The sequence below is a fragment of the Cyprinus carpio genome, chromosome B5 (assembly GCF_018340385.1).
Source record: "Cyprinus carpio isolate SPL01 chromosome B5, ASM1834038v1, whole genome shotgun sequence".
NCBI lineage: Eukaryota > Metazoa > Chordata > Actinopteri > Cypriniformes > Cyprinidae > Cyprinus > Cyprinus carpio.
Window position 1 is genome coordinate 24221958 of NC_056601.1, and position 17783 is coordinate 24239740.

A 17783-nucleotide genomic window follows, 5' to 3' on the forward strand; every position below is an offset into this window, starting at 1 on the left:
AAACACACATGAATAATGTATAATTATCCATTCACCTAACCCTTTATACAACCAACCAAAGATTTTTCCATCCATAATATTCTTCTTTGAGTTGTATTACCTTTGATACAGGTGTTGCATTGAGTCTTCATTTTCCCCCAGCAGGATTCACACGACGTGTGACAGTCCTCACATTCCCCATCATCTGAGAGATGAGAGCAGGAGCAGGAGCATAACTTTCATGACTATGTTTCTTAACACACTTAAGTAAACTTTTTATATTTTGTAATAAAATCAAATTAAAAATATTACTTTAAAGTACATTTTAGTTCACTATGTTATTGATGAGTTGACTAACATACTAAAGTACATGTAAATTCCTTGCATTATTTGATAATAAATGTATAGTTAATATGTTTAAAATATACTAAATTGCAACATATTTATTAAAGAACCTAAAATAACTTTTTCTTTGTTAATGAATGAACCAACAGACAATGATCTAAAGAACCAATAAAGTAAAATGACAGTCAATAAACAAACAAACAAACAAATAACAGCCCAAGATTTATTGCAGTCATTTTGTATTTAGTCATTTTACTTTATATTTCTGATAAGTTAATTACAACTGATATGCCATAGGTTGCCAAACTAAAACATTCTTAAATGATATTACAAATATTTCCTGCTAAATCATCAGTAGGCTTTTCCAAAACTAAGCACTTGAAAAAAAACATTATGTAAAGGTGGAATTTAATTCTGAAGCACTGTGGTTAAAAACTCTTTTGTTTTCAGCAGGATCCTAAAATTAATGTCATTAAAATTAAAGTCATGCAAATGACTGAAAATGTTTTCCAAATTTTCTCCTGAGAAAAAGCCTTTGGTAATCTGTGAACTCTTCAGCCCTCTTCCTGCAGCGTTTAGCTCCAAACCTAATCAAATACATCTTAACCAACTAATTTAGGTCTTCAGCATCACTTTCCAGAAAATCACAGACAGGTGTGTTAAAGCAGGTTGGTAATAAACTTTCCAGGGAGAGCGGGTCTCTAGGAGCAGTTTTGAAGACCTCTAGAATGCAGTTTCAGTGTCTAAGGTTGATGATACACGGCAACTGTTTCAGCAATTTTGCAGAGCTACTTTTTTAAACAATGTTGCTTGGGCACTTTTTTCCATTGAGAATGGGTCAAATTTTTTTTATATCTGGATATTTTAGATTGGTCTTGTGCCCTGTGTCTCCCCTGGTTACCCATTGATGGCAACATTACTAAAAAAGTTGCCCCGTGAATCATCGGCCTAAGACTGTACTCAAATATAAGTCTGCAATCAAACATTAGATTTCAAAAGGAAGATATCAATATGACTGTAACCCTACATAGAACCAGCAGTTTTAAAAATGGATTGATCGATATATTGATTTTAATATGAAGTCATATAAAATCTAATTCTTTTAAAGCCACATTATCTGGACTATGCCATGAGACAAAGTTAACATCTCCAGACCTACAAACAAGCAATCTCTAAATAATACATTTTTCCTCTCTGAAGTGTTGCTCTTACCACTGAGGAATGTCTGGGCAGGGCAGACATCCCGTTCAGGCACACATGCTCCATTATCAAGCATAAATCCATCAACGCAGCTGTCACAGTCACTGTCCTCTGGCCCACTGCATGTCCTGCAGTCTGAGTGACATTCCTCACACTCCTGAGAATCTTCATCACCATTGAAACCATTGGGGCATTCCCGCACACACTTCCCATCTGGAGGGTAAAGTATAATAAACACATGAACAATCTTGTCCAGTTGTGTTAAAAAGAAGGTTGAAAACCACTATAGTGGAGCAATGGCGCTAGCAATGCTATAGTCATGGATTTTCCTGGAAATGCATGAACTGATAAAAAATATATACCCTATTGTGAATGCTATTCAAGTCATTTATATAAAAGCATCTACAGAATGCATAAATTTAGATGTTAATGTCCAACCTGACAGGAAGAGGTCAGATTCACACCAGTAGCACTCGTCTTCATCACAGCTGACACAGTCATGCTCACAGGATACACAGCTCATGGTCTCCTCCACTGTGTATGTCTTAGAAGGACAGTGCTTATAGCAGCCCTTTTCAAACCTGTGCAACAATACCAACTCGTAAAATCCACAAATTAGCACACATCTAAAAATTAACTTTCTGAAAGTTTTATTCTGTCTTTTACACATACATTTCAGCAGACAATTCTATTACATCATTTAAATGTTTCTTACTTGTAATATCCACCAATGCAGGCCAGACAGTGTTTGGGATTATCTGCAAAATGAAGGAACTTTAAATTATGCAGAAATGTCTGTCTGGTCAACTCAATAAGGTTCATGGTGGAATGTGAAGTCAAAATATATTGTCACATCCATTAGCGATATTCTGAAACTTCTTATTTAGATTTACTAAAGAAATTTAGATGAAAGTCCGAAGAGCACATGGCAACAACAGACACAAACATCAGCCATGTGCTCCAATACAAAACTAACCCCATGTATAAGCAATAGTAATAGTATTATTTGCCTTGATAAAACACAGAACAGATAGAATGCTGAACTTACAAAGAACACACTTATTACATCCCTCTTCACATGACATGCAGTCATCATATTCTGGGTCTTCTACCTCCCCTAACACACACACGCACACACAAATTATTAACATACATTGATGTTTGTCCTGGAAGTGCAAAATAATTCCAAAGCCCAACATCATTAATAACAGACACTGTGCTAAATATAAGCAACACAACAAGTGACACTTGAACTGCACAGGAAGATAAAGTCAGACCTTCACCACACTCCAGTTTATTACAGACTCCGTCGTTGATGTAGAAGGAGTCCTCACACCTGATGCAGTGTGTGGCTGAAGAACAGAGTTTGCAGTGTGAAGGACACGGCTCACATGCTTTCAGCGCTGTGTGGAAATGAGCCTGAGGACACACTTCCACACACTCACCACGGAACAGGTACCGGTCCACTCCAAACTTATCTACAGCACACACAAACAAAACACATGATACACACAAAATTACCATAACATACACACAGTGTTAGATGGTTGGACCATCATGATGTTGTTACTCGTATTTTCATTTTTGGTGACTTGAAGCCAGGAACGAAATTGTGGAAATTTAAAAAAAAGCCAAAGGTAAATTAAAATACAAGCTAAGGTCATATTTGCTATTACTATTAGATTTGAGACAGTAACACTGGATTGGACTGTCATTTTTAAATAAACTACTGTATTTGCATCTTTTTGGTTTCATTTGCTTGCCACTGAACAGCAAATGTAAGACTACTGTATTATGAAGCCCATTTTACTCACATTTGGTGCTTGCCAAGTTTTCATTCAGTACACTGGATGGAACCCTTATTAATTAGATTAACAGGATTGTGGCACATGCTAATTTAGTTGAGTTACTGGGACAGCAGCCATTTGGACTATGAAGAGAAATGAATCCTGACCTGTATCACAGCTGGTACAGTTAGCAGCACCAGCATCACCGCACTGAGCACAAGTGTGATCACAGAGGTGACACTGTCCACTGGATGGGTACTGCCCATCTGAGCAGCTGACCACACATCGACCCTCATCAAGCCAACTACAAGAGCAGGACAGAGGAAATGCATATTAGTGGCAAATAACTGTACAATAAAATGCAATGAAACAATTAAGCAAAAATATAATTAGAGTGATTAAGAATTTTTACTGTTTTTGAAAACTCTCTTTATTTGATCAAAAACACAGTAAAACACTAATATTATAGTTGTTCATTACTGAATATATATATATATATATATATATATATATATATATATATATATATATATATATATATATATATCTATTTATGCACTTTATATTATTATATATATATATATATTATATTATATTATATTATATTATATATATTATATATAATATATATATTATTCCTGTGATGGCAGAACTGAATTTTTCAGCATTATTCCACTGTTGCGTGATCCTTCAGAAATCATTATAATATGCTGATTTGGTGCTCAATTGTTAACAATTATTATTGGTACTCAATTATTATATAATATATTGATTATCAAAAATTATTATTAAAAATGCTGCATAATATAATAAGTCATTATTGAAATAGTTTCTTACTGTGTGTTGGAGCAGCTGAGGCAGTCCACACTTGTTGGACCTTTACATTTATAACAGGACTCATCACATGGCTGACACTCTCCACTCTCATCCTGATATTCCCCTTTAAACACAAATATAAATCGATTACAGTTATATATTAAATGGGAAACACTTTATTTTAAGGTGTCCTTGTTACACGTTACATGTAATTACTATTATAATAACAATTAATTATGCATAATTACATGCAAGTAACCCTAAGCCAAACCCTAATCCTAACCCCAACCTTATAGTAAGTACATGTAGTTATTTAATATTACTCAGTACTTAAATGTATAATTACACTGTAACAAGGACACCTTAAAATAAAGTGTAACCCTGAAATGTTACAACAACTCTACTTTATATCAATATTCCGGTTGGAAAAAACAGAATTTACCATCAACACAGTTGTGGCTGAGAACACACACACCATCCAGTAGTGTGTGTCCATCTACACACTCACTGCAGTTTTCTTTACCTGGCCCGACACAAGCCAGACAGCTTGCATCACACCTGCACATATATACACACACTTAAGAATCAAAATACAGGTATAGGAAATTATGATAAATGCTGAAAGGATGAGAGGTTGTAGCACACACCTTTTACAGGTGCTCTGAGTGTCTGTGCTGTCAGAGTTCAGTTGTACAGCGTAGAAACCTTGACTGCAGGAGGACACACATCTCCAGTTCTCCATCAAGTAGCCTTCAGCACAGCGATTACATGACTCTAGGCCTGCAGCTATAGAAAATACATGATCCTATCACATCTACACAAATGCAAACTCAGCTAAAGACACAAAATGTCATAGTCACAAGATCCTGTACAGGATTCCTATTGGAATTTGATCACAAATCTGAACCAAATCTAAATAGTCATATGTATATTATACATTAGGATTACTTGTTTGATAGTCAAGTGATATTTAAACTAAATAATTAGAAATAAATAAAAGAAACTCTATAGTTGGTATACAGTGTTGGGGAGTAACTAGTTACATACAGCCTAATGTAATTACATAATTTAATTACAAAATAAATATAACTGTAATCTGTTACAGTTACTGAGAAAAAAAATCTGTAATTAAATTAGTTACTTATGAAAATGTTAACGATTACAAAGAGAGTTACATCTGAATATTTTCACACACATACAGATTGGACTGCTTGTGATTTCCTTACAAATCTACATTGACTTCTGTAAAATATGAGGGGTTTAGGACACAGGAGAAGACACATGCTTATTTGATAACTTTTTATTTCCTTTTTGGGTTTATTTATATGCGTTATTTTGTAAATTAACTGTTTTTTTTTTTGTTTGTTTTTTTTCAAAGGCATTGTTAGATGCCAGTGTTTCCTGTCATAGCTATTCAAAGATTTGATTTCAAAAAACAGTGTCATAGCTATTAAATTATATCTTATGATTTTAAAGCAGTAAACAAAGTGCTAAAGTCTTATTTTGTGGTTGCCGTGCTTTCCAGGTACTTCCAGGGGTCAATGAACTCTTGTTAAAGATCTAATAATAAGGGTAATTAATTAATTAATTTCATTTTATTGAATACCTTAATGAAATTACTATTAGGATCTTTAATGACATGTTTAACATGATGATTTGATTTGGGAATCTACATACAATCCTAGGGACAGTGGTTCTTAACCTGGAGGCCGGGACCCACTAAAGAGTTTCAGCAGACTTTCAAGGGGCCTGCAGGAGTTAAAACTGATTTAAAATGAGACAAAACAATCATTCAAATAAGCTAAAACAATAGTTTATTATTTATTTCCTTTGAAGAACCAGGGTTCCTGCTGTCTTGGAAAACCTAAATATATTATATGAGGAAGCGGCAGCCTAATTTTAAAAGTATGATTTGTAGACCTGGAAAAGTCATTTAAGTAAATAAAATCTTAAAACAAAAATATATTTCCTTATCCATTAAATCACAAACAACTGGAAAAGACATGTTAATTAATTAGTTAAAAAAAGGGGGAACCCTAAAGAACATAAAAACTTCTAAAACTTCTGGAATCTTGGAATGTAAATAGTTATATTTTATTTATTTATTTATTTACCTAAATAAACTAGGAATAGATTTAAATAATATATTAAAATAAGCATAAGCAATAAACAAAACTAAGTCTATGAAGCCTTTGAATATTGTGGGGGAGAATGTTGGGGGGGCCTCAGAGCCAAAAAGGTTGAGAACCACTGTTCTAGGGTTGGACCCAGGCATGTTGATGTCATTGATAGTGTATTGTATTTTTGTGGATTGTACCAGCACATGTAGCACAGGCTGGGTGGCAGGGCTCACATGAGTCCTCCGGCTCACTGTAGTAACGGCCCACCTCACAACTCTTCTGACATCTGTTCCCCACCAGACTGAAAGAGACAGTCATCTTGCATTACAATGAAAAGACTTGGCTACATTTTGTCATGAAATTCAAATAATTTATTAAAATCTATTACCTTGTGCCATCAGAGCACTCTGTGCAAATGGAGGCTGATGTGCATTTCATACAGTTCTCAATACTACACTTCCTACACACGTTTTCCTCTGCATGGCAAAAACATTAATAACACAAAATTAGTCAAAGGCACGTCAACACTGAAAGTGAAGTTTAAAATACAGCTATGTGCTTTGGACCAATTGCGATGTTGTGGCTGGGGTTTCAAATCCATTGGCTATAAACTAAAAAATAAGTTTTTGTGTAGTGGAAAGGATTCATGATGTCAACCACAGATGTCAATAAAGAACCTTTATTTTTAGAAGTATTTCCTTTGAGTAAGTGAGTAACTGGCTTGTTTTGGTGGCATCACTCTTACCGTGGTAAAGATAGTAGCCATCCTCACAGTTTGTTACACAGTTGTTCTTTTCCTCATTCAGATGATATCCAGATTTACAGGCTGTACACTGATCACTGCGGCTGCCCAAACATGACTTGCAGGAGGAGTAACACTTTTTACACCTCTTCTTATCCCCCCAGTACCCGCTCGGACACTTGGACAAACAGGTCCTGAAAGATGTATAGTGTAGTATTAGCAAAAAGAGGAGAGAGGAGACAGTGAGAGAGGGAGAAAAAGTACAGAAGTAAAATGTTCTTACCTTGTGTTATTTTTGAACTTTAGGAAAAAGTGCAAGCAGGAAACACATTGATGGGGTCCAGGTCCTTCACAACCATCCTCACTACATTCTGGGTCACAAGAGCCTATATAGGAGAGGGAAAATGAAAAGGTATTCCAATATACATAAAAATTATATATTTACAATAGCCCCAAGAAGTTACCTTGTGACAAAAGAAGTACATTTTAGCATATTTGTATAATTAATTTGCATGGACTTTGATAATGATAATCAAAGGTGGGAAGTTATAGCCCACTTAAAAATATATAGGCTAAATGTCATTGCATTAGAAAATAATATATCTAACCAAGTGGCATTTATTTTACAGAAAAATAGCCCAAGCACACTCTAATACAAAAACAAGGGTACTGACTTACATCCATTAAAAATCTCTGTGACCCAGTTAGTAAAAAGTATTTGAAATATGGTTAAATGGCCTTTGCATACCATACATTAAGTATCCAGTGTATATTATAATCATTTGTTTTTTATTTAAATTAAATGATGTACATTTGTTTGGCTTATAAAGGTAAATCACCATTGTACTCCTCTGTGGTGTCATCTTCAGGGAGCAGCGGGGCAGAGCGAGGCTGCTCATGTCGAATGTATGGGTGTGTGGATGTTCCATAAAGCACCAGGGACCATTCTACCAGTTTCCCTAATGTAAACAACAAAGAAGGAAAAGCATTTTACTGTATATTCTTTGGCAGGTGTATTTGACTTTTTTTTTTTTACATATACCATGGATGTTACATACATTGAATAGTTTGAAATACCTTGAAGTTGGAGTACCAATTAAATGGTATTACATCAAGGGTGTCAAATTCAATTCCTGGAGGGCCAGAGCCCTACAGAGTTTTGTTCCAACCCTGCTCCAACACACACTCCATGTATTTTTCAAATAAGCCTGAACAACTTGATTAGTTGGATCACGTGTGTTTAATTAGAGTTGAATCTAAACTCTCCAGGGCTCTGGCCCTCCAGGAACTGAGTTTGACACCCCTGTATGTGAGTGACGTGACATTCATACATATGAGTGAGTGAGTGACGTGACATTCAGCCAAGTATGGTGACCCATACTCAGAATTAGTGCTCTGCATTTAACCCATCCGAAGTGCACACACACAGAGCAGTGAACACACACACACACTGTGAACACACACCCGGAGCAGTGGGCAGCCATTTTATGCTGCGGCGCCCGGGGAGCAGTTGGGGGGTTCGATGCCTTGCTCAAGGGCACCTAAGTCGTGGTATTGAAGGTGGAGAGAGAACTGTACATGCACTCCCCCCACCCACAATTCCTGCCGGCCCGAGACTCGAACTCACAACCCTTCGATTGGGAGTCCGACTCTCTAACCATTAGGCCACGACTCCCCCTTAGTTACTCATCACCTAGTAGTAACTCTATATCATAGTACTATAGAGTTACTACTAGGTGATGCATGCACAAAAAAAAAAAAAAAAAAAGGTTCTTCAGCAGAAAAGCAGAAAATTGATTCAAAATAGCTTTTTCCATAGTAGTAAATTCATAGCAAACATATGAGAGTGGAGTAACATCTAAAATCAACAGAGGAGAATGAGGTTCCTCTTCTGGTTCTACATAGCACCATTTGACAAAGGTCCTGTATAGCGCCTTCAAAGATAGGTGCAATATAGCACTTAAAGCTGGTTCCCCTTTGATTATTTCCAAGCCAATAAACCACTTTAAATACTATTTAGCACCATTTTTGGTTAGAGTGTGGGCACCTTGTAATCGGCTGTTTCTTCGTGGAGATGGTGAGTCCCTGATGTCCAGGATCCAGTCTCCTGCTGGTCTTTCACCCCAGCAGTGAGTCGTCATGAATTCCCACTTAAGGAAACCCTCACTGGAGTGGTCATTTGGTCTGAAAGGAAATAGCACCAGAATAATTGAAGCAAGGTAAGCCCAAAGAATCCTTAGTTTTATGTTCACAGCACTGTAGTTTTTATTAGGTTTAAATGTTATGATTGAGAGATCTAAGAGAGCCTGATCTACCATGTTTGATACTCATTTAAAACAAGATTTTTCAAAAAAATTATGTATTTACAATCAGGTAAACCTAAGTTGTTTCACTCCAGTAAGTGTTCATCTTGAAATATTACCAACGATTCAAAATGTATTCTTACATTTACTTTATAAAAATCCATAAAAATTTTGCCGTAAAAAGTTGTTAACCATGAACTGAAGGTGGACATTTTTAAAATTCTACTAAAAAGGCCTTTTACCTGCTAAACAAATAATAATTTAGAGGCCTCAGAAATTTCATCAAACATGACATATTAGACTTTGAAAGGTGAACCATGTACTGTATTTCAATAAATACAGTTATTATTTTAATTCCAGCCCATCAGAACTGGCTCAGTATATTTGTACCTGTTTGTGAGAAGCTGAGATCTGGTTCCAGAGGGTGATGTCAGTGTGATTGACAGGTCTCCACGATGAGGATGTGTGATTGTGACACGTACAACCACATGCTCCAGATAAACCACCCACTGCAGACGCTGAGAAGAGCAGCCTGAGGACTTAAACACTGACCTCAACACCCTCTCTGCACTGATGATCCTGAGATACAGAAATGCAGACAAAAATACCATGGCATTACTATAAAATTCTCTGACATATTTTGGAGGACCATGTACAGTAAATACCATAGTATATGTGACTAAACCATGGTACCACCACGGTAGTTGAAATAATAAGCACTAAAAAGCATAAAGTTTAAAAGCAAACAGTTACCTGTCAGTCTGGACTACGTTTTCCTCACACACGTGTTGAGGAGGCACCTGCTTCCAGGTCTCTGCTTCCTTCACCATGGCTTCAGCATCCATCAAGCCAAACCCATAAAGGTGACTAACTGCACAACAGCCAATGATCAAACAGTTTATTACATACTGCCAGTGTGAGCAAGCTTTACTTCACATGCAGTTGCATACTCAATGATTATTAATTGCATAAATGTTTGTACTATGTATGTACTACTAAAAGTATGCTGTAACTACACCATCCTGTTCTAAAATATAATATTAAATATAATATATATTAAACATAATTAGTGCTGTCAAATGATTAATCGCGATTAATCACATCCAAAATAAAAGTTTTTGTTTAGATAATATATGTGTGTGTACTGTGCATAATTATTATGCATATATATATATATATATATATATATATATATATATATATATATATATATATATATATATATATATATATATATATATATATATATATATTGATTTCACCATAAATGTATTAGAAGAATGATGGTTAATATGTTTTAGAAGTAGTACAGTAGTCAAGATCTATAAATTAGATCAGGTGTGTAATCTTGATGATGATGTGATATTGAATTGTATTCTAAGAATTTTTTTTCTCAAAGGACATTGTGCTTTCATGCTTTTTTAAATTTATTTATTTATTTATTTATTTATTAACTATGATTAGTTTTTAATCTAAATTAAATACTGTACATGCTGAATAATATATCAAAAGAGACATTTCCAGGCTCATTTTACCATCATAACCAGCTCCATTGCTCTGCCAGTCTGAAGCACTCAGGTGACCACAAACAAAAAAATTAACCAAAACATCACAAACTCAACACCAGTTAAGATATTAAATAATTAATACTAAAAAAAAATAAACTATTAAATAAACCGAACCAATGGAAGGGATGGCAGGAAATGTTTTATCCTACAGCATTATTGGCTCAATAAGACCTGTATGTGAAACTTAGATCCCATGAGCAAAGATGACAGAATTCACCTCTGACTGTATTGGAACCAATGCAAAGATTCAAAGTTTTGTAATCAGGTGGTCCAAGATAAATCTTTTACTCTTGCCAGTTGGCAGAACTTCAGGCTTACCAGATCACCAGATGCACTTTGCCAGATCTAACAGATAGACGACCACATCTAACAGAAAGAGCACAAATAAACCATAACCGCTTACTTTGCCTCCAGTGTTAGGGCAATGATTCCTGCAGCCATGGGGGCCGATGCTGAAGTGCCGGAGTGCTCATCAGTGCAACGCTGCCTCAAATCTGTTGTCACCTAATAAAACACACGAATGTATGGAGCCGGTGAGGAAAAAACAACAATTTCTGACAAAGAATCAAACAAATACACACTGAGTGACTCACAACGCCTAAGCTGTGACTGTCTCCACTGCTGTAAGTTGTGGCCAGAGTAGAGGAGCACTCCTCCAGGTACCACGGCTTTCGGCCACTCTGAGTGGTGCTGCCTACTGAGATGGTGTAAATGCTGTTGGTGTAACCGTCACATGAACAGTGGTCTTGACTCTGCCCACCATTTCCTGATGCCCACACAAAGATGGAGCCACGGCCCTTTCTGCCCTGAGAAGCAAAGAAGAATGCTTGGATGATTACTGTTTAGTTACAATTTTTAGCAGAAATTTTACTTGTAACATCTAAAGAAATTGCTCATTTAAAAATGAAAACAATAATAAAAAATTGCAAGAACACGAGGTAAAAATTAACAGGAGATTTTGTATGTCGGGTAGCAGCCCTTATACATTCAAATTTATTTGTTTTTCTCAAATTATAGTTATAGTATTTTTCATATAATGGCAAAAGATATTTATAGTAGTATTTATATAAACTAAAAATAGTATTAATTATAAAGACCATATACCATACTTAATATATTTTCTTTTGACAAAAGCCAACATGTAATTAATGCAGGTAAATTTTTGGGCATTTACAACTTAATTTCACCATAAACAAAAGCGACACTATGTAAGCTACAACATGAAATTAGAATTTTCACAATAAAACGAAACATTTTGTTAGTCAATGTTTAATTTAGTTTATACTTACTATAAATTACTATACATAATGTTTACTCTCGTCATAAAAAAAAAACAGAAAAACAATAATTTTCTATTAAACCAATATAAAAATGTGCATTAATTAAATTACATGGTTGTTTCATTTTTTTAATGTATTCATTAAACGATACATGTAATTAAACACAAATTTAAGTACATTCCACCACCCCTTGTCTTTATTTGATTAAATTGTGATGGCAATGACTTAACTGAAATAAGGGATGAAATTTTACAAATCGTCTAAAATGAGGGAACAAACTGTACTCCAGTACTCATCAGATTCATCCACATAGAACAGCAGAGCTGAAGCACAACTTATGCAGTTACCAAAACAATGTCCCTCTGCAAATAATTTAAAGCTTTATCAGAATTAAAACTCAAATGGCCCAAAGTTACATGTAGGTTTAACTGCCATAGCAAAGTAATAATACTTTATTACTTTCCAAAACTGGTCAAAGGGAGTCTAGTATTGGTCTTTGGGTCTTGTAAAGTCTGGTTTTGACTCAGACTGCCTTATAATGTAAATAGACACACAAACACACTAACTTTGCGGATGCCATTTTCCAGAGCGAGTCTTGCAAGAGGGCCGGGGCCATCTACTGTTCTGACATCATCATCTGGACCCCAGCTGGAGCTGTAGATGTCAATATACTGCTGTTTCAGACTGAGGGATTGGGCTTCCACCATATCAGTCATATCGCCATCAAGCATGCGCACACCTACACGTGCAGGAAAGAGAAATTGGGAAACTTCGTAGATATCAATAATATTACAAACTACTTATAGTAACAGTTAGTTTATTGTTACATGAAGCATATCAACAGCCAGTTTACCAAACATAGCCATATAGAGACATATCATGTATGCAAACATAAACAAACACTTCTGATAACTCACCACCAATTTTTGCATTGTAGGCAATTCCAACAATGCAGAGGGAATTGTTTGCAGAGGCAGCCACCACACCAGCACATCTTGTCCCATGTCTTTTGTGAAATCACAAAGAAAAGAAAACCCTCATATTTGTCTGGAGCACTTACTATAATTTTCAAATGCATTTTAAAATCAAAATATGTGGAGAGTGAGTGAGAGGGAAATGGACTGACTTATTTTCATTGGTTGCATCATAACGTGGTGTTGGATCGGGATCATTGTCGTTAACATCATAGCTGGCTCGTGCATCCAGAAAGATAGAATGACACATTAAAGGGACATTTTGCCCACAAAACGAACATTCTGTCATCATTTCCACTCTCCACTTTCTCCAAACCTGTAAGAGTTTCTTGCTTCTGATAAACACACAAAAAATATATATTTTGAATAATGTTGGTTCCAGCAACGTTAACGTTACCAGCATTCTACAGAATATTTTATTTTGTGTTGAAAAGCTGAAAAACAATCGTACAGGTGTGGAACAAGGTGAGGCTGAGTAAATGATGACATAATTTTAATTTTTGGGTGAACTATACCTAAAATAACGTCTGTTATAGATAACATATAATAGTCTCTCATATTTTTCATATCCCACTCACAATTTTAAATCTATAAAATAAAGATTTGACAGACTAATACAGGGGTCTTGCTGGTTATTCACACAGTATTTGAGATCATTGACAAGTAACAATTTCAACTTGGCTGATTACTAGAAAATAAACCACCGGGTTTGTTAATGGATAATGTTTTTATTTTTTTAGTGCATATAATAATTTATATAATATTATAAACATACAGTATATCAGATTATATCAGCCACCCTTCACTTTAGTTTTTAAATGTAAATAATATACACAACTCAATTTATTTCTATTATTACTTTTTATTATCAGTTTTCTTTATGCAAATATCTCTCCCTCTTTTTTTTTCATGAACTTACATAGTTCTGTTTTAGATCTGGATGCTGTCTTTCTATACCATCATCCAGAATGGAAACAACAACCCCTTTCCCAGTATAGCCCCTACGCCAGGCAGCCTGAATGTTCACGTCGGTCAAGCAGTTGTGATCACAGTGCTATGAAACAGAAGGCAAATATAACACATTTTTGTACATTTTAGTAAAGATACTAAAATGTATTCTTTTAAAAAGTTTGAAAGGGATATTTCAATATGATATAACACATTTTGTGGAATTTATTTGTTCAATTTAATAATGTCTTTTAGCAGAATTTAAAATTTCTGGCACAATAAAAAAAAACCACACCCATAACCATAATTGAAACTGTCTGGCGTGGGTTTAAGCCCGCGGTGTGGGCTTGGTCCATTGTGTCAGTTCTTTTTACTCTCTTCTGAACCATCTGTTGCTGGATCCACTTCAACTTTAGCATTACAACATATTTATAATATGCTGCTGAATACATAACATGCTTCACAAACCACAGTGAATTAAATTAGATATTCATTAAGAGCAATAATCAATGTCTCATTTAGTTTTTGGCAAGTTTAAGGAAGCATCCGTGTGGATTGGTGTACCGTCTTAATCTGTTTTGGTAAGTGTGTGTGGTGTTTATAGGGTGGTGTAGTCTAACTTATTAACTATTCAGTGGTGTCTCAGTGACTGAAGGTACATGATCCTTGTACCTTGGTCTCCGTGGCGATGAGACTGTGGTTTTCTCTGCTTTTAATTGTGGACCGTTTGATAATTCCGCTGTGCTGGAACTGGTAATGGTCCACTAGCCCACCTATCTGCAGTGGCACAAGGGGAAGAATATTGTTTTATATATACAACCACTGCTCAAGTGTGACTGACAGAGATATAAATTATGTATTCATCCCTGACGTATGCCTTTGAAACAACAAAATGGTTATCCAACACCGTTGATACACTTACCATCAGAGGCAATCTGAGTTACCACTGTACAATTCAGCTGAGCTTAAACTTTGGCTGCTGATTACTCTTTGACACCCTCTGCCTTGACATTATGATGCTGGCCGAAGCCATACCAGATTTAACCGGAACTAAACAGCCCTGCTGTGGACAGCAGTTACACAGTTCATTTGACTGAGTAGAGGAAGTCAGCATCTTACATGTTAGCAAAGACAACATGTGTGCATAGACAAAGCAATATAAACTTTGTAATCAAACCGGAATTCAAACTGGCCTAAAAGTAATACTACATGAATATTCCAAGCTCTACTGACACCATTTTCAGAAATCTATATATTTATAAATATATATTATATTTTTAAGAGAACTCTCATATTATTATCAAGGCATTTATTTGATCAAAATACTGTACAGTAAAAGCACTAATCTTGTGAAATATTATTTTAATTTAAAAATAACTAATTTTTAAAATACATTTTATTTTGATAATAATAATAATAATAATAATAATAATAATAATAATATACAATGGCTTGCGAAAGTATTCATACCCCTTCATTTATTTCATGTTTTGTTATGTCACAGCCTTATGTTAAACTGCTTTGAATAACTTTTTTCCCACATCAATCTAGACTCCACACATCATAATGACAAAGCAAAAATAGAATTGTCCCAAAAAACAACTGCAACCCCCCCCCCCCCGGGAAATAGGTACATTACATAAATATTAATATCCTTAGCTGAAGCACCATTATAGCCTCCAGTCTTTTTGGGTATGATGCGGCAATCTTATTTCTCAGAATCTGAGGGCCCTTTAGATTTTTTTTTTTTTTTTTTTTTTTGCAAATTCCAAGTGTGTTTTCATGTGTTTGCACTAAGGAGAGGATAGAGTCTTGTCATACTGCCATAAAGCCCAGATCGGTGGAGTGTTGCAGCAATGTTTGTTCTTCTGTAGATTTCTCCTATCTCCACATATGATCATGGAGCTCAACTAGTGTGACCATCAACTTCTTGGTCACCACTCCAACCAAAGCCCTTCTCCATCAGTTGCTCAGTCTGGTCAGAAGGGCAAGTTCTAGGAAAAGTCCTGGTTGTTTCAAAGTACAGTACATGGTTCTGTGAACCTTCAGTGTAGCAGACTTTTTTTTTTCTTTTGCTTTGCCATTATGGTGTATAGAGCATAGATTGATGAGGAAAGAAAAGTACTTTAAAGCAGGTTAACATAAAGCAGCAACATAACAAAACATTAAAAAATTAAGGGGTATGAATACTTTCGCAAGGCATTTTATGTATGTGCAATTATATAAATTTGATAAATTATGTAATTATATTTTAAAATGCATTTCTGTCAATGGCAAAGCTGCAATTCAGCAGCTATTACTACAATCTCAAGTGTCACTTAATTATTCAGAAATTATTCTAATATGCTAATTTTGGTGCATTTTCTTCATATATTCAATGTTGAAAACAGTTCTGCTGCTTAATATTTTTTGTAGAAACCATAATACATACTTTTTTATATTATATTTACTATCACTGTTGATCAAGTTAATTTGCTCTTGCTAAATAAAAATATTAATTAGAAAAAATAAGAATAATGTAATAAATCCACAGTTTTACACTGTGGGTCAAATGCACAGTAGTTGCATAATTTAGATTACTTCAATTGCATATGTGCACACCTTTGTTTCTTTTTTAACCTCAAATATTAAATTAACTTAAAATCACATCTAAAATGTATTTGCACTGTAATTTCCTTAATTATTTTCTCTTCTAGGAGACAAAAGAAAGTGTGCCTGTTGGTTAACTAACTGAAGTAGGTTATAAGATGCCATGGAGGTTAGGAGCTCGTCTTGCATGGTTAAACACATTTATTATACAAGAGCCAGTGACCCAGAGACATGGACTCGGTAAGAATGAAAAGCTAATTTGAAAGAAAACTAATTCTAGGAACATGTACTAGAGTTTGTGTTTACTAAGTGTTCATAAGAATGAGTTGGTCTTAAGTTTTATCCTAGCAGTAATTGGACCTGGTGAAACATCATTTCACACTTTCAATGACAATAAGTCAAGCTGGACTTGAATAAAAATTCATGCTTTTCAAAGTACCATGGCATTACCAACTGTGACCATCACTGTATCATAATAAAAACAGAAAACAGGAGAACACAAAAGCATACTACTATTTTGATAAAGCCTTTGAGATACATAAGCATTTCGATAAGGAAAACACACATTTTAAATAATAAATTCAAAGTTCAAAAATTTAGATAATACCCAGTTTATATTGTAAAAAGTGAGACTGTTCAGCTTTTATTAGAATGAAACATTCTTAACTAGCAAAACATTTCTGCAAAGTACTTACCTGGCCCATGTTCACAAATCCGTACTTTCCTGCAATAAGATCAGCAACATCAGGACCACCAGTTATTTTAACCGCCCAGCGGTTTGTGTAGATTTTTGTCTGGACAAATTGTAGTCCAATCCAAATTAAAAATGCATATAGAAAAAGTGTTGTAGGAGACATCTTCAGATGGTTATGCTCTCTGCTTCATGCAGAAATATTGGTCTGATGAAGCTCTTCACTGAAAGGTTCTTATGAAAAGGTGGCTTGACATTGTCTACGACAGACTGGACTTTCAAATGACTGTAAAAAAAAAAAGTTCCTAAAGGACCTAGTTTGACTGTGTGAGCCCTTCTCCACTGTGATGGCTCCGCTGCATCTGTTGCCTGTGGCACATCTTCTCCGATTACAGTCCTATCAGTTTCTACAGGTGCACTGTGTGCTCGTACAGCAAACAA

General features: G+C 35.2%; 1 protein-coding gene across 1 annotated transcript in view; it reads right to left on the bottom strand.

Moving 5' to 3' along the window:
- Positions 1–17662, bottom strand: part of pcsk5a (proprotein convertase subtilisin/kexin type 5a) — a 28006-nt gene extending 10344 nt beyond the window's left edge. Inside the window, 28 exon segments of the mRNA XM_042723409.1 lie at positions 101–184; positions 1537–1737; positions 1963–2105; positions 2240–2282; positions 2573–2641; positions 2802–3002; positions 3479–3615; positions 4149–4251; positions 4570–4685; positions 4775–4913; positions 6445–6548; positions 6636–6723; positions 6993–7183; positions 7273–7375; positions 7829–7948; positions 9037–9173; positions 9683–9871; positions 10046–10163; positions 10828–10865; positions 11264–11364; positions 11454–11666; positions 12707–12879; positions 13058–13146; positions 13267–13343; positions 14034–14168; positions 14353–14472; positions 14735–14839; positions 17347–17662. Of these exon segments, the coding sequence (XP_042579343.1) occupies positions 101–184; positions 1537–1737; positions 1963–2105; positions 2240–2282; positions 2573–2641; positions 2802–3002; positions 3479–3615; positions 4149–4251; positions 4570–4685; positions 4775–4913; positions 6445–6548; positions 6636–6723; positions 6993–7183; positions 7273–7375; positions 7829–7948; positions 9037–9173; positions 9683–9871; positions 10046–10163; positions 10828–10865; positions 11264–11364; positions 11454–11666; positions 12707–12879; positions 13058–13146; positions 13267–13343; positions 14034–14168; positions 14353–14472; positions 14735–14839; positions 17347–17508 (3499 nt within the window). The 5' untranslated portion in view covers positions 17509–17662.
- Between the last annotated feature and the right edge of the window lie 121 nt (positions 17663–17783).